This window comes from Plectropomus leopardus, chromosome 12 (assembly GCF_008729295.1).
Source record: "Plectropomus leopardus isolate mb chromosome 12, YSFRI_Pleo_2.0, whole genome shotgun sequence".
Classification (NCBI taxonomy): Eukaryota; Metazoa; Chordata; class Actinopteri; order Perciformes; family Serranidae; genus Plectropomus; species Plectropomus leopardus.
The window spans coordinates 10655954-10682017 of record NC_056474.1 but is presented as its reverse complement, the minus strand read 5'-3'; the positions used below and the strand labels follow the sequence as shown (position 1 = coordinate 10682017).

Below are 26064 nucleotides of genomic sequence, written 5' to 3'. Positions count from 1 at the left end.
TACATTTACTCTTACTGGTGCAAAGTTGTTACTTTCTGTGTGTTTAGGCCTACTTGTACTTTTTTGAGTATGTTTTTAAAAAACGAGTTATTTTACTTTTACTTGAACTGTACTGAGTAAAAACAAAAGTCACAAAGAAAAGTAAGTAAGTAATAATAAAGCTTGTAAGAAAAGAACCAAAAAAAGGAGATATACATATATAATTAGGTAATTACTGGTTGCATATCTCTCGCTCATAAAAAAACCTCTCTCTCTAAAAAAAAGTTGCATCTACCTTAACTAACCACGTGTTTAATACGTCACTCCGGGAATGCGTGACCCCATCAACCCAAATCAAACACGCCCACGTTTTGCGTCACCCACAGGTGCACGTTTTGTCTGGCCAATTGCTAAACGCTGAAACACTTTTCAAGCTACAATGGCGGATCCACCAGCCGTGATTTCTAAATGAACTTTTCCCCTCGGTGAGGAGCGTGAGGACTTTCTGCTGTCTGAGACGATAATCTGTGTCCCGGTTTTAGCTGCAGAAACTTTGCAACATGTTTGAAAACTTTGTGGAGCGCAGTGCGACAGAGAGGATCAGTGGACTATTTATGGACTAAAAATGAAGGAGCAGAGAAGTTGAACCTGGAGCAGATTGTTGAGGATTGCACGAGGCTCGGTGTCTTCAGACAGGTGAGTAAAATAAACACTCATATTGCTGTGTAACTTTCTACAGAGGAAGACATACCGTGCTCCCTCGTTTGTGCATTGAAGACTGTGCAGGTCTGTTTTGGCATTATGTGTGCAGGGCCGGCCATAGGCTTTGGGGGCCGTAGGCAGGATTTGCTTTGGGGGCCCCCTTATTGTAGTATGTTAAAACGATTGTAATTGCAAAGATATATGCAAAATCAGCAAACTTGTTGATTTCTGTTGTCCCTTGCAGCCTCATGTGGAGGTCAGATGTATAAGGACTCTGCTCTGTGGATTTAATGCACTGTGTTGCTTTGCTAGTGTGTTTGATGAACCAAATTGAATGTCACAGAAACTAAACAATGTGCTGTTGTTGTCAGGGCTGCAGCAAGACATATTTTAGCCACTGAAAAAAAGATTACCATGTAAGTGAGCACTGTATTTGCTCCACCTTGCCTCATACACGACCAGTTACCGCTCCAGTGTTCTGCAAAGTCACGACAGTTTTTGTGAATGGCGTCTTGCGGCTTAGATATAACTGCTCCAATTCCCTGTCTGAAAAAGGCTGATGGCTAAGTAAAGCACTGAAAATATTTTAACAGAGGCAGCGTTTGCACAGCTCTGTTTAATTTGATGTCTGTGATGCGATGACTTTCATTTGATTTGTTTTTTGTTTTTTTTTAACCACACAATCCTTGGAGTGCTGTTTCGTAGCAGACAGTAAATTACTTATTAGTCTACCTAAATTGTCCATTACGCTTGTCTCCGAGCTTTTTGTTTTGTCTCTGTTGGCAAAAATGGCACGAAATGTCCAATTTTTAGTCTTGTTCAATTGAAAAAAATCTTTTCTACACCAGGGAGCTCTAAGCAACTGCTCGTATAACTTGATGTGTTGGGCCGGCCCTGTATGTGTGCGAATGGCTGTTTTATATTGGTGGAATGTCTGTGTTGTCTGTTCTGCTGATGTTTTATATTGCTGTGTGATTTTATAAGAAATGTCAGGTTATTTAATTTATGTGGCTTGATTTTGCTTGATGCACCCGCCGCGGTGTCGTGTTACTGTTACTGTTTTTCTTTGTTGCTTGTGTGGCTGAGTTTTGTCCTCTGTGCTGGTTGCAGCGATCATCAGTTGTGTGCAAAGTGCCGTCTGTAAAGGAACGTGTTGCTGGTTGTGACAGACGGGCTCTGTGGTGTGATGTGGTTGTCATGCTGATGCACTTTTTGTAGCCTACATAAATGTTTTAATTTGAGAGGTCTAGTTGATTATATTAAACATCATCGTTTACATTTATTCTTTTACTTGAGTAAAATGTTTTTAAGTCGGACTAACAGTCTTGCGCTTGAGTAAAATGTTCTAGCACTCTTTCCATCCTGGTCTATGTGTTAAAATGCACAGATTATATATATATGTTGTTAATATCCACGCAATACAATGTTGGGACAAAAAAATTGCACAAAGTCTGAAAAAATGACCCTGAAGATGTCATCAGGGTCAGGGTGTCTTTGCCTGAGCTTGATACTTATACTTATAGGTCCAGGTTTTGGGATTAAGGGTGCTTTATTAGCAGAAATGGAATATAATGTCATAAGTATGTTTTCTTTTGTGTATATCACCTGAAAATAAGAATTGTCATGTTTATGTTACAAACCTCAGAATGAGCCGTTTATATCTACATAGGGAGCAGGTGCTCTACGCAGAAAACGGCGTGCTGCACGGACATGTTTCTACTGTTGCTCATAACGGACAAACCAAACACTTGCTCCAGATAGGCCATTTGTGTTTTCTAGACAGCCACCTTAATTACAGAGAAGGAAACCTCTGCTAATTCGGCTTAAAAAAAAATGAACAATGAACACTGAAGGAATTCCAACCAGGAGTTCACAATTGGCACATGGAAAAAGTTTTAGCTGGCTGCAATCTGCAGTCCTCACTGTCAGATGCACCTAAATCCTCCACACTGCACCTTTAATTGGTCTTTTTAATTAAACCTCATCATCATATTTTCTCTTACCTGAGTAAAATGTTTAAAATAACACTCTTGTACTTTAGTAAAATGTTTTAATACTTTTTCCATCCCTGACTATACTGCACATCATACATCACTGACACAATGTTATTAAAAGTAAAAGTATTAAAAAAAGTATGGTACTTATTTACCTGGTTAGATATGCAGAATCTTCAACCATGCATGTTGAAGTTGCATACTGGACTGCAAATGGTTTCCAAACTAGTTTTGACATAGAAACTCTACACTGACATCAGTCAGTTTTTGATTTATTTATTTATTTTTCATGTGGAAGAATTTACAAATTGTATTTTTAGGAAAACAGAAAGATTGCATATAAAATAAAAAAGAACAAAGTGTCTAGTTATTCTTATGAATTCAATTGTATACTCTAGACTCTAAAACAGATGAAGGTCAAGATATACATTTAAGAGAATCAGTTTTAAAATCATTATTATTGAGATAATACTGCGAGTAAAATGTCTTTACAGTATCAGTCTTGTACTTTTGTAAAATGTTTTAGTACTCTTCCATCCCTGACTGTATTGCACACTAAGTTGTACTACTCATACACCGCTAACACGTACACACAGTACGATGTTAGTATACAAAAAGAAAAAAAAAATGCACATAGTCCAGAAAACAAGCCTAAAGATGTCATCAGCATTATCTTAGTGATTTAAAGCTTTAAGCAGGAAACCTGCATCTTAGGCAAGAAGCTATAGAGTTGCTTTATAAAAGCAGCTTCTTATTCCATCACAACATGAATGCTGCTCATGTTGCCTCTGTGTTTCCTGCAGTCAAAGATAGAGGAGTTATGTCAGAAAATCAAGTACAAAACACCATAAATTAGTAATGCATGCAGCCTTCAGTTTTATGTGCAGATAAGGACCTGTTTACTTGTTCCAGGTCGTTGCAGCAAATCCACAAATCTGTTGGAAAAGCCATAATGCGAGGGTCAATGGAAACTCTTTCTCTGTGTTATCAATTAAATGTAGCAGCGAGGAAAAATAAAAAAAGGTCATCACGCGCTTGCCAAGGATGCCAGATTGGCACTTTAACTACTGTTTGTGCTTTCTATCCCCGCGCAATAATGACTCATTTGACTCCTTGACCACGTCGGACGTCAGTGAAGAAAACCATCTGACACACAAGAAAAGAGCGGTTACAATGATTAGAAGAGGCATAATGTGATTGTGACCTTTATTTTTGTGCCAAACATTTACGGAGAAACAACACATTTTCAAGATGAACTGCACACACTATGAGAAGTCAACCTAAAAACAGTAACAGAACTGTTTTTTTGGCTCTCAACAGATTAACTTAATATAAAAGCACAGAATTGATTATGACTTGGTCTTTACCGGGTGCCATTTTTGTAGTCGAATCTCGTCCACATTAAACGTAATCACAGCAGTCCCATTAACTTTGGTGCAAGGCGTGACCTGAGAGTCGAGGTTGTAGGTCCCCTGCTTTCTATACTTAATGTGCTCTCTAATTAGCAATTATATTTTAGATAATGGTATATAAACTTTTGCATTCCTGTAATTGCTCATGACAATTTTAATGGATACTACGCAAATCAAATGGGACTATGCCGTTATTGGTAATTATGAGCGGAGAAATGATTCCATTATTGCTTACTTGCAAAGCTGTCCGATGGATGTAAAAAAAAAAAAAAAACCCAAAAAATAAAACCTTACATAAAAATAAATGATACCTCTTCACACACAAAAACTACTAATAGAATAATCACTCCTGTTTTCAAACAAAATATTTTTCATTACACTATAACAAAATGAAGACCTATAGCACTAATATATCTTATCTATTAAACAGACAGCAGTGGAGTTTTGATCTACAGAGTTCCCAGTGTCAAGATACAGTACAGCAAGAGGGCGCTACAACAAACCAAATTAAACTGTATGCAGAATCATATGATAATACATATATATCACCTTTATATTGAATAGAATTAATATCAACAACATTCAACTCAGCTTTTGGAATACTAAATGATGCATTCAAAGTAAGATGAACGAAATCTCCAAAGTCGTAAAGCATGAAGAAAAAGTGTGACATCTATCAGTGATGTGCTGTTTTCTTTTTTTTCCCCTTGGAATGTTTTTGTAGAAATATACCATCGTTTGGGTGAATTTAATGTGCCAGAAAGCTTGCAGAAGTCCTAATGTGATGGGGTACGTTGGCACTTAAAAGCCATCACTATCAGGGATGTTCTGCAAGCAAATTGTACTTTGATTTACAACAGTCCACGAAACAAATTTCTCTTGAGGACTGCAGAGTTAAGGTGCTTTGTTGGACACTTCTACAGTCCAGGGTATAAAAGGCTTCAAAATCCTCAGTGATTCTGATTTGCATTGCTGTTGATTAAAAAAGCAGTACTATACAGGATTTAAGATTTGTCTCAAGGCCATCAAATTGATTAATATTCTTCAAATGCGTTTTTTTTTTCTCCAAACATTTCCGCACTTGATCACTTGGGACATCACTTCCAGTGACCAATCATAAGATGTGAAGTAAAGTCAGGAACACCCAACACATATACAGTATATTCATGCATTATTGACAAACAACTCCCCTTTAGCAGTTTCCTCTTAAACAAAGCTGAACCACCACTTAACACCCATCATCAAACCTCTGATATGATTAATCGATATACTATTTGCACCAAAAATGGAAGGGGAAACCACGGAGAGGAGAGGGCCTACAACACCTCTTCATTATCAAGTAGGATGTCAGCTACTCATATGCAAAGTGAGGAAACGAGTATGCAAACACCTGGTAGAAAAAGTTACATTTAAAAGGTGCCCTGTAGAAAAAATGATTCTACTCTCTGTATGATCTCTTGTTATAAGAAGGTACAAAAAACGAAAACGAAATATCAAGAAGAGTAAAGACAATTCATGATTCTGCAAGAATGTCTTACTCTTTTAGGAAGGTATACTGTGCAGGATTTTCCTATGGAACAATGTATAGACTCATAGAGAAGTAATCCCTCTCAATCATCACTCAGTACGTTTACATGCACAGTTAAGTCGAGCAACAGTTACAGCTCCGTTGTACCAGTATACGAGCACCGGGGGAGAATCGATTTATTGACAGAGGTGTGTCTAACTCCGCCACGGTGGGTCGTGATATGCCTTCTTTCAGCTAGTTGTTATTGGATCATCTTCTGGTTGACTTATTACGTCAGATGATGTGATCATTCGGGGTTGTGTTACTGTGTACACGACATGAGTCCATATGAACAACCCCTCATGTGGTATTTATGACCTTGTGAGTAGATATTTTCCGTCAGCTCCGAGTTGACAAGTTGTGATGTGTTTGCTGACATTTTCAGCAATGGCGAAGGCGCAGTTAATATATAATCATTTTAGTCGTACAGAGTCTCATCGTAATTCGTAATTCTCATCTTCTCCTCTGAACCGATACCTTTACATATCCTGAATTATATGACTCATTAGCTTCGGTGGGCCCTAGACACCGACAGTAACTTCCATGTTGCTGTTGCCTAGCAACTTGAAGTCCAAGCATGTTGTGTGCACGGCTTCCTGTGTCGTAACTACGAGCTCTCAAATTCATTTTAACACAGCAACACACCAAACAATTTAGCTAGCAGCACACAGGTTGCATGTTAAATGGTGAAAAAATGGCAAACTTTTCGGTGCTGTACATTTGGTATGTACTCAGCTACTTTTTGTTGATTCGTTGGTCTTGTTTTGTTTTCTTCCCTTCTGCTTTGTTTGTTCTTCACGGCTTTCTTTTGCAAATTTGAGCTATTCAGCTTCCGGGTCAAAGCCCAGTAAAGGAGCTATGGAGCATGTGCAGAACGCTTGGGCCAGTTCAGCTCCGGTTTAGGCGTACACATGAGAGACAGTTGACCTCTCATCTGCAATATCTAGATTTGTTAGTCCGTCTCAGAGAAATCAGCTTAGTATGATTAAGTTGGACTAACATGTTTACATTCATGTTAAAAGTCCAGTTTTAGACGTACTAACACAATGATTCTACTTTCTCCAGCATCATGTAAATGTACTGAGTTATGACACACAAGAAGTGTGTGGCTGTATCGCTCTGCGTGTATTTCACTATTTTATTCTTATTTTGCTGTGGTCAGATGTTCATGGGCACAGTGCATGGGACTTTATAAAAAGGTAGCAACCAGATAGTAGCAGCATGCATATCAGAGGAAACGACGAAAATTGTGGACACAGCACCGAAAAAAAGCAAATATAGCGAGGTGAGATGCAAGAAGACAAAAGTTCATTTCAAAGTTAAAGTATTGTGCAGTTGGCTTTCACAGGAGTGGATGGGGATAAAGGGCGAAGTGGAGTTGGTCTGTTTTTTGGTGGGCAAGTAGATGCTGGCGCTTAGCTTAGTTAGATCGCAAAAGTATCTGCTTTTTCCATTACAACAAATATAACATTCGTACAGTAGTTCAGTTGTCTGCAGTGTAGGGAGGAGAGGCCGAGTTAATATGTTGTTTTATAAACCAGGGATGTCAGTTTTGCTTTGGGTAATCGGACACAAATTAACCAGTAACTCCTTTTAGTTTGCTGCATTTTAAAGCGCTATCCATTTAAAGGTGGTGAAATTTTAATGTTTGGTTTTGTAGATGTCATGCCTTTTAGTTCATTTTCTGTTGGCTTTGCTGACAGACAGCTGGGTAGCCACTTTAACATGCAGAAACGGTGCCAGCTGCTCACCCTCCAGTCTTCACTGGTTAGCCAATGGAACAAGCTAGTGATGCTACTCAATCTGTGATTAATGCTTGTAACGCCGTTTCGAAGGGGAAACCGGAGGGTGAGCAAAATGTTTCCAAAGCAGCGCTTTTGGGTAGGGATGATATTACTTGTGGTAATTGCCGAATGAATAGCGTCAATAGCAGCAAATTTACCTTCAGTCTGACATGCAGATCTAGTCAAAAATATTCTCTGTGGTAAACTGATTAACGAAGCAAACTTTCTGTTTGTTTTTGTGCGCGTGTGTGTATATCCTCTAAATTCGGACGTTTTTGCGGGTCAGTGAACGCAGCACTGGTGGAACTCTACATGAAACTTTTTTTTTCTGGCAGAGTGGAAAAGTGATCAGTCGACCCAATCGCAGCTGATCTGATCAGATCAGACTGATTGATGAGGCGAGGGAGTGCAAACTTAGAGACTCAGAGAAATCAGCTAAGTTTAATTTACACTGCATCTGGCATTCTGCTGCCCCCTTTATGCCCCGAGTACGCTCTGCGCTCCTAGAGTGTGGTGCAGTAAATAACACTTTGCGGCAGTTGTTGTTATCATGGTGGGCCGCAACAAAAAAATTAATGTGTAGTAAACCCTCCATTGACATCTCTCTTACCAACCGTCACTTCCTGCAGAGTATACCTGTAACTCAGAATGGGAGGATATGGCCTTATTTGCCTCTCAGTGTCTTTTGCGTCTTTTCTGGTGATCATTTAATCACCATACACTGATTGTAAGTTAAAGCTTCTAAAAAGGCTGCAGTAAAAGTCTTCATCATAGCATGATCATATTTTAACAAATATAATAAGAACTTTTATACAATTGTTTTCATCTGCAAATTCCTGCAGAAATCCTGATATTGTGATAAAATCTGAATCTCAAAATGGGTGTCTGAAACTATGTCCATTTAGTATACTTTTTACATTGTTATTTTGATATACAAATCAAAAGAAAATGTCAGCAAAAACTAACAATTTGCGACAATCATAACATTATTATCCAATATTATCTATGACGTCTCTTTCTATTACAGTTTTGCCATCAAGATTTAATGGAAATAATGCTACATTTGTACTGAAAAGGGTGAAGAAAAGCATTTCAGCAGGCGCCTCACCCGTTAAGAGTGGAAATGGAGTTAATTAGTCATTTCTCTCTGTAATACAGCAAATATGTTTTCAGTGACTCAGGCAGCGGTAAAGCCATTATTTGGTCTCTCAACATGTTCACTTGCTTGAAGATTTCAATGTCGCCAATGTCTCTTTCTTCCTCCTCCTCCACCTCCTTGTGTTCTTCCTCTGCATGCTCCTCCTCCTCGCTCTCCACCATTTGGGGGATCAGCTGGTTGCCTACAAAAACGTAGGTGTTGATGCGTCGCCGTCGGCAGCGTCTGCGTTTGCGCTTCTGGGGAACTCTTTGCACCATCCCTTTCCCCTGACTGTTCTCGTTGGCCAGGTTTCTCAGAGTGCGGCGGATGTAGATCCGAGACAGATCCTGAAGGCTGCGGACAGTCACTGGGGCTGAGGACAAATAGATATGACACAGTCTTTCAGGGCAATGCGCCACAAAAATAAGAATAATCTATACAACTGCACCAGTCCTTCAACTAGGGCAGCATAAACAAGCGAGGCTGTCAAAGAGAGAACTGTGTCTCAGTATTTCAAGGAAAAGGGAACAACTGAAGCAGCTGCAGGGCGAGCTTCTAATGTCAAAGCAAATACTGCTGCAGGATTCGTCTCGTCACATCACTTTGAATGTACTGTCTGACTTTGAAATATTGCCTGCTTTACACTTCAAGACCAGTTAGGCATAGTAAAACACAAAGAGTTTTTTTTTAGTTTTGTTTTGTTTTGCTGAGGCTGAGGAACTTACGCAGCTGGACAGTGTCAGGCTTCTCTCCATCAGCTCTGCTCTGCTGGACCAAGGGGGCAAAGGACACCGCCAAGATGTTTTTGCTCTCCCATGTGCACTGGCCAGTCCTGGTTATTTGGGTCAGCTGCATAAAGAGACAAAACCTGAACTCAACACTTAAAATGAAATCTGAAATGCTGTGTGACACTAGGGAGCAAGAACTCGGGGCATAAACTAGCACAGTTTCTCTCCAAAATATATTTAGATTTGCTTATTGTGCGGTTTTGAGGTTTTGCCACCTGTGTAGAGAGGAATCTTTCAGCGTTGGTCCGTGTGATTCTCTATATTATTACACTTATCTCTGTACAAATAACACAGTTTGCTCATTAAACATTCACACGTCTAATGATCTTACTCATAACTACATGTGTTCAGTAAACTGTGTAAAGATATCTCTTACCCCAGGAAACGAGGAGCACCTCTACATTTGCAACACTGCGCACGATGGCAAATAACTGCCAGATATATTAAAGAAATAGCTCCCATGGTATAAACAGAATAAAAAATCTCTGACAGTAGAAAAACTGCTGCATATGAATATTTTTACAATTAATATACAGCTGCAAAAGGACTCCCACACACTGTCTAACTTGCAAAAACGGTTTTGGTGTTTTTTGTTTGCCTGATGAAGGTCTAGTACTGAAACATCGTAAATAAAGTGATATTGCAAGTGAGACAGTGTGCAGGAGTCCTTTTGCAGCATTAAGGTTGATTCATCCCTCTCCAACGCTCCTTTCTTATCTGATAGATGTGCAAAGTGTTCTTTTGTTTGAGAGTTAATATACAAAAAATGTTCTCAATTAATTTGAGAATTTTTAAAACAGTAAAAAAGCCAAAGGTGAAATCTTCCAATGTCTCTTTTCGTCAGACCGACACTCAAAACAGTTGAGAAGCTGAAGCCATTAAATCTTTGTCATTATTGCTTGAAAAGATGACTTAAAAGATCATCAAAAGAGTGGCCAATTAATTTAGTCAATCTTTCTAATCGTTTAAGTCGTTCGTTTAATACCACACATTAAATCATCATATCAGCCCCAGCTATCAGACACGTCATCAAAGTGTGTGAGAAGTTAGACATGCGAGACATGGTCCTCAGTAGATGACAGATATCTGGTGGCTCCGGCCATAACAAGTAATTACCAGTCCACAGCATGACAGTTATCAAAACACAATTAAAGCGCATGAAGCTCTGGACTCATCATGCATGCTAATAAAGGGAGTGCATGTCTTGGGGGGAGGTGTCGTGGTTTCAGGGGAGTATTCGAGTGGCACACAACAGGCCCATTAATACCAGCAGATTCTGAAGATGCCTTGAAGGCAAATACATGATTCATGCATCCATAACTATCTTTAATGTACTTCATTCAACACCATAACGCTCACTTTTCTTTCCCTAAAGCCACAATATAGATGTTTGGGCATGTTTAAAATTGTATATGATTAAGGGTCATAAATGATAAAGGCTTACAGTCATTACTAAGAGTGCGCATTGCAGTCCTTTTAGAATTTTTTTGTTTTTGTTGTTTTTGAGAGCACCCACCAGCATAAATTAAGATAAGGTATTCTTAAGATGACATCTATAGCATACAATGCATTATGTTCTAACCACAGAATGAGAGTAGAATAGACATTACCAGTCAAACCAATGTAGGTCAGAGCGGCAGCCATTTTTATGTTTACCATTGCTATGGCAACTGTTGTAGCCAGCCAACTGCCAAATAAACGTCCATATAAACAAATTTATGAGTCAAACGCTTGAGTCTAGTTTTCAAGCTGCGTACACTAAAAGAATTTTGTCTCTGGGTGGTATTATTACGTCTGAACTAGGGATGATAATAAATGATGATCGATTAATCAGTTGTTATAAATTTAATCAGATAGGTGAAATGTAATCGATTAATCAATAGGTTATGCAACGCTGTCAAAGTATGTTCAAAATGTTGGTTTGAGCTTTGATTGAGGAAACATGCATTTGGTATTTTTTGAAATAAGCAAAGTCTTTATGTTTTTTGTTTTTCTTTTTCAAATAACGATGAATTGATTGTTAATTTTACCAATAATAATAATAATAGTACATATTCACACACATTATTGGGTAAGTTAGTTTTTGCCATCACACAGGGGATTTAGAGTCCCACCGGTTCGATGGTACATGTTTTTTGTTCTCAGTCTGTCAAACTATTAAATCAAAGTATGACTAAGTACACTCAGTGTAACTGGGTCAAACACTGAATGTAACAGGGAATGAGTAATATGTTGCACTGCATCCATTTTTTGTAATGTCTGATGTGATTTGAAGCGTTTGTTGTATGGTTTTGTAAAAATGTTGTTCTTGTATTTATGAGGCAAGACAAATTTCAGCATTATTTTCTGGCAAATAAAACAAACTTGCAGAAATTCGCAAACTCACTTAGGGTTGAGGTTATGCAATAACAACCAAAATCACCATAACTGTTATTTCTCTTTTACGTTGTCTTTAATTGCATTCGTGTTTGTTGAAACACGATGTTATCATCGCTGACTTCGAAGAATGAGCGATATCCAGTTCTTGTTGTACAGCTGAGAGGCTGAGAGCGACTGCAGGGATAAACTGTGTGCAGATCAGCATATTTTCACATCTAAATTTGTGAATTAGGACATAATTTTGACCAAAACAGACTTGGTGGTTGTTGGGACAGTGGCAGTTTGGCAAGTTTTGTTTTATTTCTGGCAAGTTTGAATAAAGTGTGTTTTATGATGAATTCCCTAGACATAAAGCTGTTACTCCAAATTTAGTGAAAGACAGGGACTTGGATTGGTGTATGGTTGTGTTTTTCTATTTGATAAAGAAAATAGGTGTAAGAATCATTCAAAACACAGTTTTTAGACTAATGAATGTAACACACTTTATGACCCCCTGACGTCCTTTCTACTCGTTCTGTTTCTATGATGATTTCACATACAAGGTGACTGTTGCTTCTTTGAATCAGTATCCAGCAATTTCAGTGTTTTTTTGGGAGGTGGAGAGAGTCGGCTTGGGGCTGATGAAAGGATACAACAAAGAGGAAGAAAGACATGTTTGAAAATTATTAGCATTAGTGTGGACATGGCCCGAGTGGATATGGGTTGTAGCACTTTCATGCTGTTTAGATCTTTCAAAGATCTGTTATTATAATTATGAGTAATTATTTTCTCCATCGTGATTGATAAGTAGGCTGCTCTCGTTCTTATTAAAACCTTGTGACTTCCGTAAAAACACAGCATACCGTATGAGTTATTTATTTGAACTATATTGCACTCTCTGAGCACACTTCAGAGTGCACTCAGGCCTTCAGTTACTGACAACATAATCCAAATAACACATCTCTGTTCACAGTATATAATCATGGTCAAGCTTTGCTTAACGTCAGCCCATTTGTCCTTTAAAGGTCATAAATAATGCTCATTTTCAGGTTCATTCCTGCGTTTGGGGCTTCTATTGAAGCATGTTTACATGCTTTAATGTTCAGTTAAAAACATTATTTTTGTCATACTGTCTCCCTGAGAATACCTGTACTCACCCTTTGTCTGAAATGCTCTGTTTTAGTGCCTGTTTTTAAGACGCTCTCCCAAAACAGCCCAGTCTGCTCTGATTGGTCAGTGTTTCCAGGTCTTCCACATCTGTGCTCTTGCATCTCTGCACCGTTATTATAGCTAGATAAAGACTGTAACAGCACTGAGATGGCAGTTTCTACCTTTAATATCATGTAATTGTGACATCACAACTCTACAGAAGTCCTAACGGCTCGTTTGAGGGTGCAGCGTCTCCATACGGTGTGCATTTCTCTGTGGATAGAGCATTTTGATTCTTTTACAGTATTTATATAGCATCTATTAGGGATGTGCCATATCATATCATCCATGATAATACTGGTATAATGCTTAATATGATAAGAAAAATTAATATTGTGATAATGGCAATATTTTGACCTGTTGACATCATGGCATCATGTGGCATCAACAAGCGTGGTTGAAAGGAAAATTGCTCTAGGCCAGGAGCAACTTCAGTAGTGTGGCTGGGACTGTTGAATGTTTTATGAATAGCCCCGAACTTTTCAGACCTTTTATGCTACTTAAAATAAACTGTAAGCGGCTCAGAGCAGCACAGCGTCTCCCTCTACTCTCTTTCTGTGCGCACACAGTAATCAGTGTCATCAGGTAATTTTGTCAAAATCCTTTCCTAATGTAAACCTATGTGATGCTTCCAGCACAACAAAAAAAAAAAAAGTACGAATGTGTGATGAATGCAGATCTGTTTGTGTGCGGCGGGTCTGATTATCAGCGCTGAGAGACACGCTATAACAGGAAGAGTGGAGGAGAAATAACAGAACATACAGGTCCAGGTGGAGAAAACAAATCAGTCATTTGTATATACGGATTATTTATAGATCAAAGGCATGTTTTTGTCAATTTGGCAACTATCTAGATGAGCAAGTTTTGATTACTTTATGACTTTATGTTGTTAAATTTTTATATTTTATACAGAATCTGAATCTCACAATTTACTTTTGTTGTTTACAAACTAAACTGAGAGAATTTTGGTTCAGTTTTTGCTGAATATTTGAAGGCAAACTACATTTATGTTGACATATACACCTCTAACACTTACTTTGTTGCAATTTTATGTTTTTTTTTAATTAATAATGAATTATTCTCAATGTTTTTATTGTATCATCAAAAATATAATTACCACAAAAATACCCTGAAATATCATAATATTATTTTACAGCCATACCGTCCAACCCTAGCACTTACACTGCCTTTATATTTCAAAAAAGAAATCGAAATCTGATTTATTACAATACGGGACCTTGAAAATTCCTTAAATTGCCCCATATCCTTGACCATGAATCCGTCCAAACCTATACTCTCCTGACAGAAAAAGTTCCTGCCAACTATTTTCTCCACTAACTCCCCAAAATAGTCTAAATGCCCTCTTGCATGCCCCACAGTCTGTCCACACTCACACGTCCACCATTTTAAATAAAACATTTATTTATACAGCCCTGTGTGTGCTCAAATCCAGGGGCAGTTGTGGCTCAATAATGCATGTGAAAGTTGCATAACCAGCCTTGTAGGTCAAAGCTATTTTGCCGTGTTTTCCCTCATGTGTTAGCAGTTTGTATTGCAATCACAGAGTGTTGATTCTGCATCAGTGTGATGGCTCAGAGTACTTACCTGATCCTCTATTGGCATCACCAGAATGCCTCCAATTTTGAGCAGTACTTTCATGTAATTTTCATGGTCTTTTTGCACTCCTGCGCCACAATAGATGCGATCGTATTGGTGACTGTCTGTTGAAATTTCAAGGCAATTCCCCACCACAAAGACAGGCTCGCAGATCTCAAACCTGTGAAATAATAACAAGTATAGTGAGTAAAAGGCATTAAATGACAGAGGAGAACAGTTTTTTTTCTTTCTTTCAGGCTCATCATCACATTTGTGAGCTGTGACTGAATTATGCAGATTATATGAGTATAATTAGAGACATTTAAACGTATTTAATTTGCAAGACTGAGTCTTATGGTCCACAAGAGCGAAACCGGCAGGTAACACAGTTACTAGAGCCTGTGGTTTGAACACATGCAGTTTTTGTCACAAGGTATGAGATAATATTCTTATCTAAAGCTCACTAGTTAACACATTATATCTTATATCTGTTTAATTCAGGGTTTGTGAAGGCAGGGGCAAGCCAGAGTCAAGGACTTTAAAGTACTTTTTCAAACACTTACTTTTATTTTCAAGGATGAAATTGCTTTTTCCACAAATCTGCACACTTATCTTGCGGAAGATAAGTGTGCAGATTTGCTCAACCATCCACAGTCAGACACACACGGCTGCTTATTGACCAAATTATATCTCAAAACTTTGACAATTGATGCTGCTCGGTTGTGACTATTTTGCAGGCTAAACATCCTGGTGCTGACTATTTACTGGTGTTTACCAACCCATTGCCACTCTGAGCTCATACCACTCATACAGCATTAGAAAATAATTGCAAGCAAGGCTGTTCTTGGTTTCCTTGTTTAAAACATTTGTGTAAAATGTTTGAGAAGATCTTGTATCTTTATGTTCTCTTCAATTTTATTCAAATATTTTTAATGGACCAAAAAAAATCTAATTTTCATTCCAGCATTTAAATTCCTATATTTCAAATTCAGGAACCTTGTACGAACCCTGTTAATTTTTGTTTTTATATGGAATAGTCAACTGTGATATAACATAACATGAATGAAATTAAGAAGTGCTAGTGCCAGATATTGTGACTTTTGGACAGAACTGTGCTAGCTTCTATCCCCTGTTTACAATATGTATGCTAAACTAGCCTAACCAGGGGATAGATGTAACCTTATAATTTAAGGACAGATTTGAGAGTGGTATTGATCTTTTAAACCAACTGTCCCCAAGAAAGCAATTCAGCGCTTTTCCCAAGATGAAATGTTGGTTTAAAGCATGCACTTACTTGTCAAAGCTGTCACTGTTCTTTATGAAGTCATCCAGTTTCTCTCTGGCATATTCGACCACGTCCTTATGGAGCTCAACTCCGTGGTTCACACCAAATGGCCCTTGGAAAAAACACACAACAGGAACAATATTTTTACATTACCTGCCAGGTATTGTGGTATCATGTTGAAAGTATTAGTTGTATTATTAGTTGATACAAAAAATAATCTGCAATTATTTTAATCATATTGTTATAGCCTTTTTCTGGCAAAAAAGATTTTCTTACTTTTATGTTAATTATAAACTGAATATTTATAATTTATATTTTTGACAAAATAACATCTAAATGGTCCCTTAAGCTTTAGGGAAATTGTGATGGGCATCTCTCAGTTTTTTACAATTATCCCAAAAACCTGAAGAATAATCTGTGCATTAACTGGAGATGAAAAAAATCCTTGCCATCCTATAATCACTGACTTTTAACTTACACTAAATATAACAATATTCCAGAATTTGATACAGGTCATTTAAACAGTATATTTTATTTGAATATTCAGAATTAGGCCTTTATTCTGAATGTAGAATTTTCCGATTGAGATGTGGGATATGCTGGGATTATTCATGTTTTAGGAGATTTCTTTGGACACAACAACACACTCACACTTGTGTCTCAACTGAGGTTTTTACCGCAGTTTGCGACACGCATCCTCATGCCTGTTTATGGTCAGCTCAGTGAATTATCATGGATGTGTTGTAGACAAACAGCAGTTTGAAAGGCTGGTGTAGAGATGCATGCCCAAATGAAAGCCCACATTTATGTTAAGAAGAAGAAACACACCTACTTTTGAACATTATGAAAGACTCAGATATCAGCAGGATGTTGGATGTTTCAGTGCAAATATAGCAAAGACAACCTTTTTAAGAAGGGGGTTGAAGGATTGAATGTTGGAGGCGTTTAGACAGTCAAACAAGTTGACCATTGGTGTAAAACTTTGAAAAAATCATATTCTCTTGAAAAAATGCAAAATGGCATGATAATCTTTTGACATGATAATCGAGACGTTAGGGGACATTAATCAGAGTGGCTGCATGTAGCATGTAGTAGTAGTAGAATAATCACTTTAGGTAGGAATATTGTTTCTTTTTTTTCTTGAAATTAGGCAAAATGTGGAATATTTTGCAGATGTAAACGTCACTGATACAGATCTGTAGGCACATAGTGCACTGTAGCAAATTAGTTTAACCTAGATTTTCCAGACCATCTGAACACTTCCCACACATGAAAAACACAGCTGAGTACACTATGCTTACCTATGATAAGGCCCACCATTGTGCTCAGGTAGCCAGTTCCGCTGCCCAGATTGAGGAAAGAAAGTCCAGGCTGTAGTTTGAGGGCCTCCATCACCTCGGAGTATATACACGGAGCAGACAGGTGGATGTTGCCATGCTTCCACGCCAAGTCTTTGTAGGCACTGTCCCGGTAGCCGTCCAGATAGTAGTCACCACGGTCTATGGCCCGAAAAGCCTGTTCAACTTTTTCTGTGCGAATATACTGAGCCTCCTTCAGATTATCAATGAGGTCGTCATTGTCCTCCCCGGCGCTCACGGCTCCCCCCATGGTGAAAAGAGAAGAGAAACACAAGGGCCGAACTCGTACTCAGGATGAGTGATTCCTCCTCACAGTGGCATGGAGATGAACGGCTGACCTGAAGGATGCTGCCGCTGTGACTCCTCAAGCGTCAGTTCAGACTACGGTCATGTCCGCGCAGCAAGTGACCTGAGAGAAATTATATAAACACGTTATGGCAACATGTCTGCTCGGGAACACAGCATCTGCTTAAATCTGCAAGCGTAGCTTATAGTTAAGATACTGATAAAAGTAAAGATTTATTAATATTTTCCCACAGCTGGGAGTGTCTTTTTGATGAAATATTAACTGTGACAGAAACAGACTGAGGACTGAATGAATATAGCAGGATTTTCCCAAATGACTTCCCTTCAGGATGAAAACAGTTTAATAACAGACTTAATGAAACACTATAGGCGTATCTATGTGAATATTTATTACAAATAATATATTCACCAAAATGTCATGTTTGAAACAATCCAATAATACAACATTAAGGCATTCTGATTTGATAAAATAATTTGTAGTTTCAGCCTCAAGATTTTGAATATCACATCACCTGTGCTACACAGAGTAATCCCCCAAACATACACCTCCCTTATACCATTGTTTACTCTTACTGAATATAGTAGGGGTGTAGAAGAAATATACATTCAGATATTGCAATTCTATGTTTTGTTATACTGTACTGATTCTCCAAAACAAACTATTGACGCTTCTTTTTCTAGATACAAAGATGCCATATTTAGCCGATGTAGGGCACAACACCTGTCACCAGAGGTCAGCGTCTACTGACAGCTGAGCTGGGAAAGGTGGCCTCTGTGAGTGGTGGGGATAATGTTACAGAACTAGTCAAATGAAAAACTTCTCAGCCACTGTTTGGAAGTAATTCTACATATAACTTAATCTTGAGATTACTTCTTCCAACTTCAAAAGCAGTTTATTAGCCACGTGATTTTATTCAGCAGATCATCTCCGTTCAGCCCAGCGAGACTTGTCTAAGTGGGCTTATTTTTTTGATGAGAAACACAACATTGTAAGCTAGACATTAAAAATACATGCTACACTTATTCTATCACCAGTAGCTCTGCTTCTCAGCTTATGCTTTTCGTTTGTTTATTGTTTTACACAAATGCCGTTGTATATTGTATACCCAGTGAAATGCCAGAAACGTATGAAGGTATGAAAGAATAGATAGTGCCTTAACTCAAGTATCACCACATATTTCTGGAGTTAACTACTTTGATAATGTAGTTGATTACTAACTACATTTTGATAGCATTCTCATGGAGTTTTTTGCCATACAGTATGGCACAATACTACAGTGCATGGCCACAGTTGTTATTTAATGACTATCCCCTGTTATTTTGTCTAAAATTGCCTCTGGTTTGCAAGATGTCTGCAGTCGAATACTATGAATTTCTTTAGAAGTTTAGCATATTCCCAATTCTACCTCAACAACTGCTCCCCATCCTCTCCTTAAAACACATCCTCGGGCTGCTTAGGTGAGCACTGGCCAACCTTGATCCCAAAATAAATCACACCTACACCTCACCTGTTAGTTCAGATGTACTTCAGTGTAAAAATATGGGATTCCAGAGTTTTACTCTGATGGTTTCCCATGCAGTTGAGCTATTTGATTCAAGATCTCTTGTATAACATATGCTGGATTACTGGCATGTCTTTATGGAACAGAGCCATCATTCGTGTAATTTTGTTACACCTGTGATTTTCCTGCAGAAAATACAAAATCTGTGTTGTGAAAAAAGCTCTATTCATTATGTAATGTCCTACATGCAGAGTGTAATGTACAGTATGCTGTATATAATGCTGTTAGTTAAATTGATTCGTTAAATGCCAAGAATTCACTGCTTTACTTCACTGGGTCAATTAAAACAGATCTCTGCTGATCTGAAGGTTACATTTACATTGAGTACTGAGCTTCACTATTAAGTTAAGAGGAAATTCCTACCACATGCTGGTTTTTAAACATTTTGTAGTTGCTTTGATGCCTAAAATACCCCACACTGGCACAAAGTGAAAGGCTATAGCTGGAGATTCAGCCGAGGGAGACAAGTCTTGAATTCCCTCTCTGCTTCCTCAGCATCTCCACATCTGACTCAGCTAATAAAGATTAAATTCAGAGGTGACTTTGTAGTGGGAGGCCTGGTAAGGTAATTTTCCATTGGCTCTTTTTCGCAGGCAAAAAGACTCATTGATTCGCTCACCCTCACTGATTGTACAGCGGTGTATTTTTTATCCCAGTTTCCCTCCTCTACCCTCTCTGTAATGCATAGTCCTTTGAGTTGCCCGCACTTGAAAGAAAATCCAGGAAAATGGGTCAAGCGAGGTGTTCTACAAGCAAATTGCTTTTGTGCTCTGCTGTACAGTTTTACCAATGATAAACCAGAGTCTTGAAACAGGGGTCATCATTCACCCAGACAAAAAAAATAAGGACCAGGTAGGTATTTGTTGCTATAGAGAAGCTAGGCAGAAAAAAAATACTTGTAAACAGAAATAAACTGGTAAACACACACCGGATGTCCTGGGTTGACCCCGGGTGTGTATTGAAAGTGCACTGACACCATCTCAGGTCATAACCAGCTGCTATGACCCAGCCAAGGACTCACTCAGTGCATGACGAAACACGTAACAGATCTTCTGGCAAGACGAGAACAACCCTAGAGCTGTAACTAAACACCAAAGGCCCGTCGAGGCAGCACACCGACATGTACACTCTGGTGATCAGCAGGCAGTGTGGGGTAACCTGATAATCCTCATGGTTACCTGAATTTACAGTGTAAAGTAAAGCACTTTTATCAGCTCATTTGTAGCTCTGTCAGCAAAGCAAAATGAAGTCCAAGACTCTGTAGGCAAAGCCCAGGGTGATGTGGTTTTTATTATTAGTGGAAAAAAATCATCTATGTGTTTTCATAATAGATAATTTCATAAATTTCATAATAGATCTACAATCACAAGTCTTGTAACTGTGACGTTGTAACAACAGATTACAGCGTTAGTGTGTTTAAAGCTACAAAAAAATAGATATTTAATTAATAGTTTCCACATTTTCCTTAATGACTTGTGTGAATATGTAAATCCTGCCTGTGAATTTACATTTCTTGAGGCCGGTGAGTGAAAGCTTTGTTCCATATTCACTGCAGCTAATAATGTGAGCATGTTTGGATCACACTAAAGTATAAAATGCCAGATAAAAAACTTCAGGAGGTGTAATTAATAAGATTTGATCTGTATGGAAGGAAGTCAGCGACTGTTTTCCCTGCAATGTCACATGTATTATTAATACAACATGTGTGCAAATATGCTCTCCAAATGCAAATTTCATAGAAGTACTCGTATTTTGCCTCAAAGGCGCCTGAATGTTATTGAGATGAAAAACACCTGCACATGCATTGTACTGTAATTCAGAACAACATTTCTGTAATAAAGATTACTTTTGTATACATTTTTAGCTATGCTGAGTCCTAATCTAGTTGTACCAGCACGGAAAATCTTCCACTTGTTCAGCATTTTATTTCATGACACGATTCCCCAAAAACTAATGACCCAATTCCCATTAAATCTGCTGTGGATATCCATGGCACGCAGAAGATAAATCATAATGATTTAGGTCCCCCAATGACCTTTTTTCTAGCACCACAGTTACACTAAAATGTCCAATTTTACATAATGTACCTAAAATCTGAACAGAGGACTATGATGTTTGCTGAATAGGTTAACGGGCATCGGAGGATACATCTTTTGGAATTCAGTGACCTATTGACCCCTCCTCTAATGTCAACCCAGGAAAAACCTGGGAAAAATAATGTTTCACCACATATTCCAATCATAGTCTGTATTTAAGATTAACGATGTGTCTCTACTTCACCCAAAAAGCCTAAATGTTATGGATCAGGCTGCTTCCATCTTGAGCTGTCTGTCATCTTGTGTCCTCAACAGTTTATGGGTACTACCAATCACGATCAGCACCAATATAGATGTCAAGCCCCCTTTTCATAGCATCAAGTAACTAATTCAAACCAAACTTACCAGAAAAATGAACATTTGATCAAACATCAGGGTGATAAGAACTACCTGAAATGACAGACACCATCTTTTGGAAAAATTTGATGTGTACTTTGATCTTTTAGTTTTGCCCATATCCCATAAAGCACCCAAGAAAATAGTCTTTTACCTCTGGTTCCCATGTCCTTAAGTCTATGGGTTTTTTAAAAAGGTTTTTTGGTTAGAAGCCTGAAATAAGCTCTGTGGTTAACACACACGAGAGACTTTCACGCTTTGTTCTATGGCACAAAGTATACATCAGTAAATACCCCACTATACACTTGAAAAGTTTTAATGTGTCTTAAAAAAAGGAGGCTGCTAACAAATGGCTGCATTAGACTAAAAAAACATCATCACATCGAGCCACACAGAACGCGTCTTTACAACCTCGTAGTGGTGGCAAGGTCACCGTAGTGTAGTTCATTTTAGCCTAACATTAGCTTTTTACTTCAATACTTCTATACCTTCTCAGCTTTTTGGGGCTGATTCAGCATGTAGTATGGGTGGTGGAGCCCGTCTGTAAATGAAGTAACTCTGATTGGCTGTTCAGCTCACTGCACAAGAGGAGAAACGGAAGTGAGGAAAGTAAGCTACAGTCAAGAGGGCGTGAGATTGAAATGAAATTGCAATATAAGATGGGATTCATTTTTTGCCATTGAGCCGTTTCACAGAAACGGTTAATAATTGTTTGTTATTGTATGCAATAGCACGGTTAATATAATTTGTTCTTTCAACATCGGGTTGTGTTGTTAATGTGCTAACTAGTATCTTGAATCCATCGCATCAGTCTTCTGGTTTCCCTTTTTAAATTATAATTAGGGACTACTGCCGCCTGCTGGTATGAGGATGTTTCCTCTCATGCACATGCACAACGTATGTGTTTGTTGTCAGTTGGCTGTAGCCTTTGCAGTGTTCACATGCAACTTTTTGGCCGAGACACAGGCCACGTGAGGCGCTTCAAAGTTGGCCGGCGTCACTTCTAGTTCTTTGATGTCAGTTTGGTGTGTCTGGGCCTTCAAAATACCAAATAGGTTGATCATAAATAGCCCACTGCAGAGTAGTCAACTTAGGGTAAAACATATTAATGGACGCTCATTTAGACACATTATTAATGTGTTAACACTCAAATGTTTTTGCAGCCCCAGAAAGATTTTATTTTTTGTCCAGAAATGGCTATTTAATATAGTAAAGGTTGCTGACCCATGGACTAACTGGTTCAAGTCAGTTGTCTGTCCAATCCTGTGAGACAAGAATTTTCTTTTAAATAAGGCCCAATTTCTACTCTTTTATAAAACATTTTTGCCTTTAAAGAGGTATATGTTCCTTTTTCAGTTATAAAGTTTGGGGCGGTGTTAGTGGTAGTATCAAGTCCTGACTTTCATTTCCACAGCTGCACAAGATGTCCCACAGTCTAATGAGTCGCTCACTATAATGACCCCTTCCTTTAGTACCGTCCTCAGACTGGAATATACGAAAAAAACTGCCATGAAAACCTCTGAAGGTTTTTATACTCAGCGGTGGACAAATCCTTTTGATTTAGGAAATAATACCATTTCTACTCTGACTCAGTCCCCAGGTATCTCAAAGGGGTTGGGCAGTGTGATGGTGTGATCAGAGTGAATGAAAAGTGTATTCACATCTCTCTTTATTTATGTAACTTTGACCGCTGGACTCTGTGTTAATTAGCCACAGACAGCACAGGATGTGAGAGTAGATACATTTATGGTACCAGGCTGGCAACAGGAACTCAATGCATGAGTGTGTGTGTGAAGCAATCGTACCAGATCTCTAGTTGTTTCCTGTCACTTTTGCTCCTACTGACTGTGTGATCAAAAAAAAGGTCATACAGTTTTGGGATAAACCTAACATAAACATTGTTGTCTTTCCCTCAATTTGTTGCAGCTAGATAACCTGCAACCGTTTGTGTCTTGTACTGCATACATTTTATCCATCTTAATTTTTCCTCATGTGATGAGAAGACCTTATGCAACAGTTAATATCTTCTTGATTTTAGACTGCCGATAGGTCAAAAAATCCATATTTCCTTGGGATTTTAAAAAAATATACTGGTCATTTTGCCACTATTTGCATAGTTTAAAAACCAAACAAGTAAATAAGTTTAAATGATGACAATAAGCAGTAGTTGCACCCCTAATCTTGTGTATCCTAAACTGTGTAGTCACTTGTTGAGACTACCATAGCCTAAGAGGCTGAGACTGGAACAACTGATGTCTGTATGACGTACCGTTTTAATAATCCATTTTCACTTCAGCATATGCATTGAAAGATTTTATTGTTGATTTCAGAGTAAAAATAAACAGGAACGAAATCTAATACATGAAACTGATTTGTGCTAAGGTAAATGTGAAATCAGTGAGATTAGCGGGTAAATTAGGGAACCCAGAAAACTTAACCCCTCTCTCCTTCGCCATGCAGGTGAGCAGTGAATAGCCTAACTAGACAATCATTTTTTTCTCGTCCATCCCACATGACATCATATCATGCGTAATAGATGTGATGAATAAACAAACATAATTGGGGTTGACCGATACTGTTTTTTCAGGGCCAATACCAAATTATTAGTACTTAATGAGTCCGATAACTGGTATTTGGAACAGATATGTTTTTACAATAAAAATCAAAATATTTCTGGCAAAAATTAGAGTTTGGATTATAACAAACTCCAACACAAAACATTGTTGAAATGCCTTTAGCAAAAGCAAGTTCCCTTAATTTTTTTATTTAAAAAGTTCAGTGAAAATTATAATAAAAAATAATTGTACAAAAATATCGCCCTGAGGTTTTACAAAGTAAAAGTTCCTTCCATGCAGACACTTTCTTTGCATGTATTGCAGACTGTGTGTGTTGGTTGAGTGTAATATGCACACTTTTTCATTAATTAACTTTACTGGCAATCATTAAAATAAAATGCAGATACAGATAATCTGCAGAACATATTAATATGTTCATAGTTCCTAAAAAGTGTTCATTCAACTCTGTGGTAGTTTGTGTATTATTTTAAAGCGTATTTCTCATGTTTTGAACGCTCTGTCTGAAAGTTTGAAAAACAACTAAATAAAAAAAATAAAATAAAAAGTATAGTTGTACTTATGGCATGGATGGTGCTTCAGAGTGTACAGATGTATTTATTTTACTGCCCACTCGGTGTACATACATACAGATGTTCCTATGTCCCCACAACTGACACCTGATGAGGCCAATCAGCTCTCTACCTGGTCACGTGCTGCAGTTGCCACACAGACAGCAGCCTGTCAGCCAATCAGCGGCCGGGACACTTTCTTCGCACTGCGTGTGACGGTGGAGCAAAACAACAACAGCGCTTTCATGAAATGTTGTCAAGCGTTATTAATCACGGCTGTTTCTTAAAATCCCGCCGTGCACATCTGTGAGAAACAACACAGCGAGCTAAGCATCCATTACACGAGCTGACAGACAGTAAACAGAGCCCGTGCGTGTGTGCACTCCTCCAGCTTTTGTTCCCACTTGTCGACCATAAACGCAGTCGCTGGCCAGCTCTCTGCAGTGCGATTAACCTCAATCTTTTAGCAACGACTAGCTAAACCGGTTTGTTAAAAAAAACAAAAAAAACAACACAAGCTGATGCGTGTTTTTGGTAGCTGCTGCGTGACAAACAAAAGTCAAAACAAACAAACAAAACGTTGATTTGAGCTTCTTCCGCCTGATGAGGCGAACGTTTGTGACAGAAAGTCCTCGAGCCCCGTACGTTAGGCACACCGAAGTGAAAAAGACGTTAAACAACGGGTGAATTTAGCAACTGTGGCTAACACTGACACGTTAAATAGACGTTTTAAATGCGAAGTGTTGACATCTGGTTGTCGGATAACGCCAGCAGAGTTGCCAGCTAACGTTAGCTTTGGTGGGCCTGAGTGCGCCATCATCAAAACAGAGACAAAGCAGGTTAGGTAAGCTCACATCTTTATCCTGAAAGCTAGCAAACACACCGAACAGCGAGTCTGGAGTTAAATAAAACCGACACAATTATTCTGCCAACAACACAAACCGGCTAACTCACACACAAAAAAACGTAGTTCGCTTAAAATAAATTAAAAATACTCACAATGCCGTGTCGCATTAACTCACTCCTTGTTACTGGATGCTCTGTGCACTGCGACGGTCAGTCACTTTCAGCCGTTAACAGCCTCCAGTTAGAGGCTAACTACCGGTTTACTGGGCTAACTGGTGAGCCTGGACCGGGTGGAAAGGTAAAGTAGTAATGGAGAGCTGTTGTGTCGAGGTGGAAGAAGAAAGAAATAACTGAGGAGAGGATGTAAACACAGGTCACGTGGTTTAAAGTGTTGTCGATAGAGGGAGGCACTGTTGCACACATCTATCTATCTGTCTATCTATCTATCTGTCTGTCTATCTATCTATCTATCTGTCTATCTGTCTGTCTATCTGTGACTTTTTGTGTACAGACACTAGACCTATATTGAGTATTTTGGGGGGTTACTTAGGGACTGTTTGTTATTTACGGGGGGCGGTGCAAAGTGGGGCAAGCCTGTCATACTTTTTTCAACACTGGGGAGGG

The 26064-nt window shown here is 38.5% G+C and overlaps 1 protein-coding gene across 1 annotated transcript; it reads right to left on the bottom strand.

Annotated features, from left to right (window-relative positions):
• Positions 1-3867: 3867 nt before the first annotated feature.
• On the bottom strand, positions 3868-25848 carry pcmtd1 (protein-L-isoaspartate (D-aspartate) O-methyltransferase domain containing 1). The gene is made up of 6 exons (XM_042497092.1): positions 25594-25848; positions 17114-17579; positions 15822-15924; positions 14537-14708; positions 9302-9425; positions 3868-8949 (listed from the first exon to the last, which is right to left on the bottom strand). The coding sequence occupies exons 2-6, from the start codon at positions 17418-17420 to the stop codon at positions 8576-8578; spliced, it is 1080 nt and encodes a 359-aa protein (XP_042353026.1). The 5' UTR covers positions 17421-17579; positions 25594-25848; the 3' UTR covers positions 3868-8575.
• Positions 25849-26064: the final 216 nt, after the last annotated feature.

Excerpts from the sequence above, each read along its gene's own strand:
- pcmtd1 (XM_042497092.1), bottom strand. The coding sequence starts at position 17,420 with ATGGGGGGAGCCGTGAGCGCCGGGGAGGACAATGACGACCTCATTGAT. Across the intron at positions 14,709-15,821 it reads AACAGTGACAGCTTTGACAA|GTTTGAGATCTGCGAGCCTG; the intron begins GTAAGTGCATGC and ends ATTATTTCACAG. Across the intron at positions 9,426-14,536 it reads TGATGCCAATAGAGGATCAG|CTGACCCAAATAACCAGGAC; the intron begins GTAAGTACTCTG and ends CTCTTTATGCAG.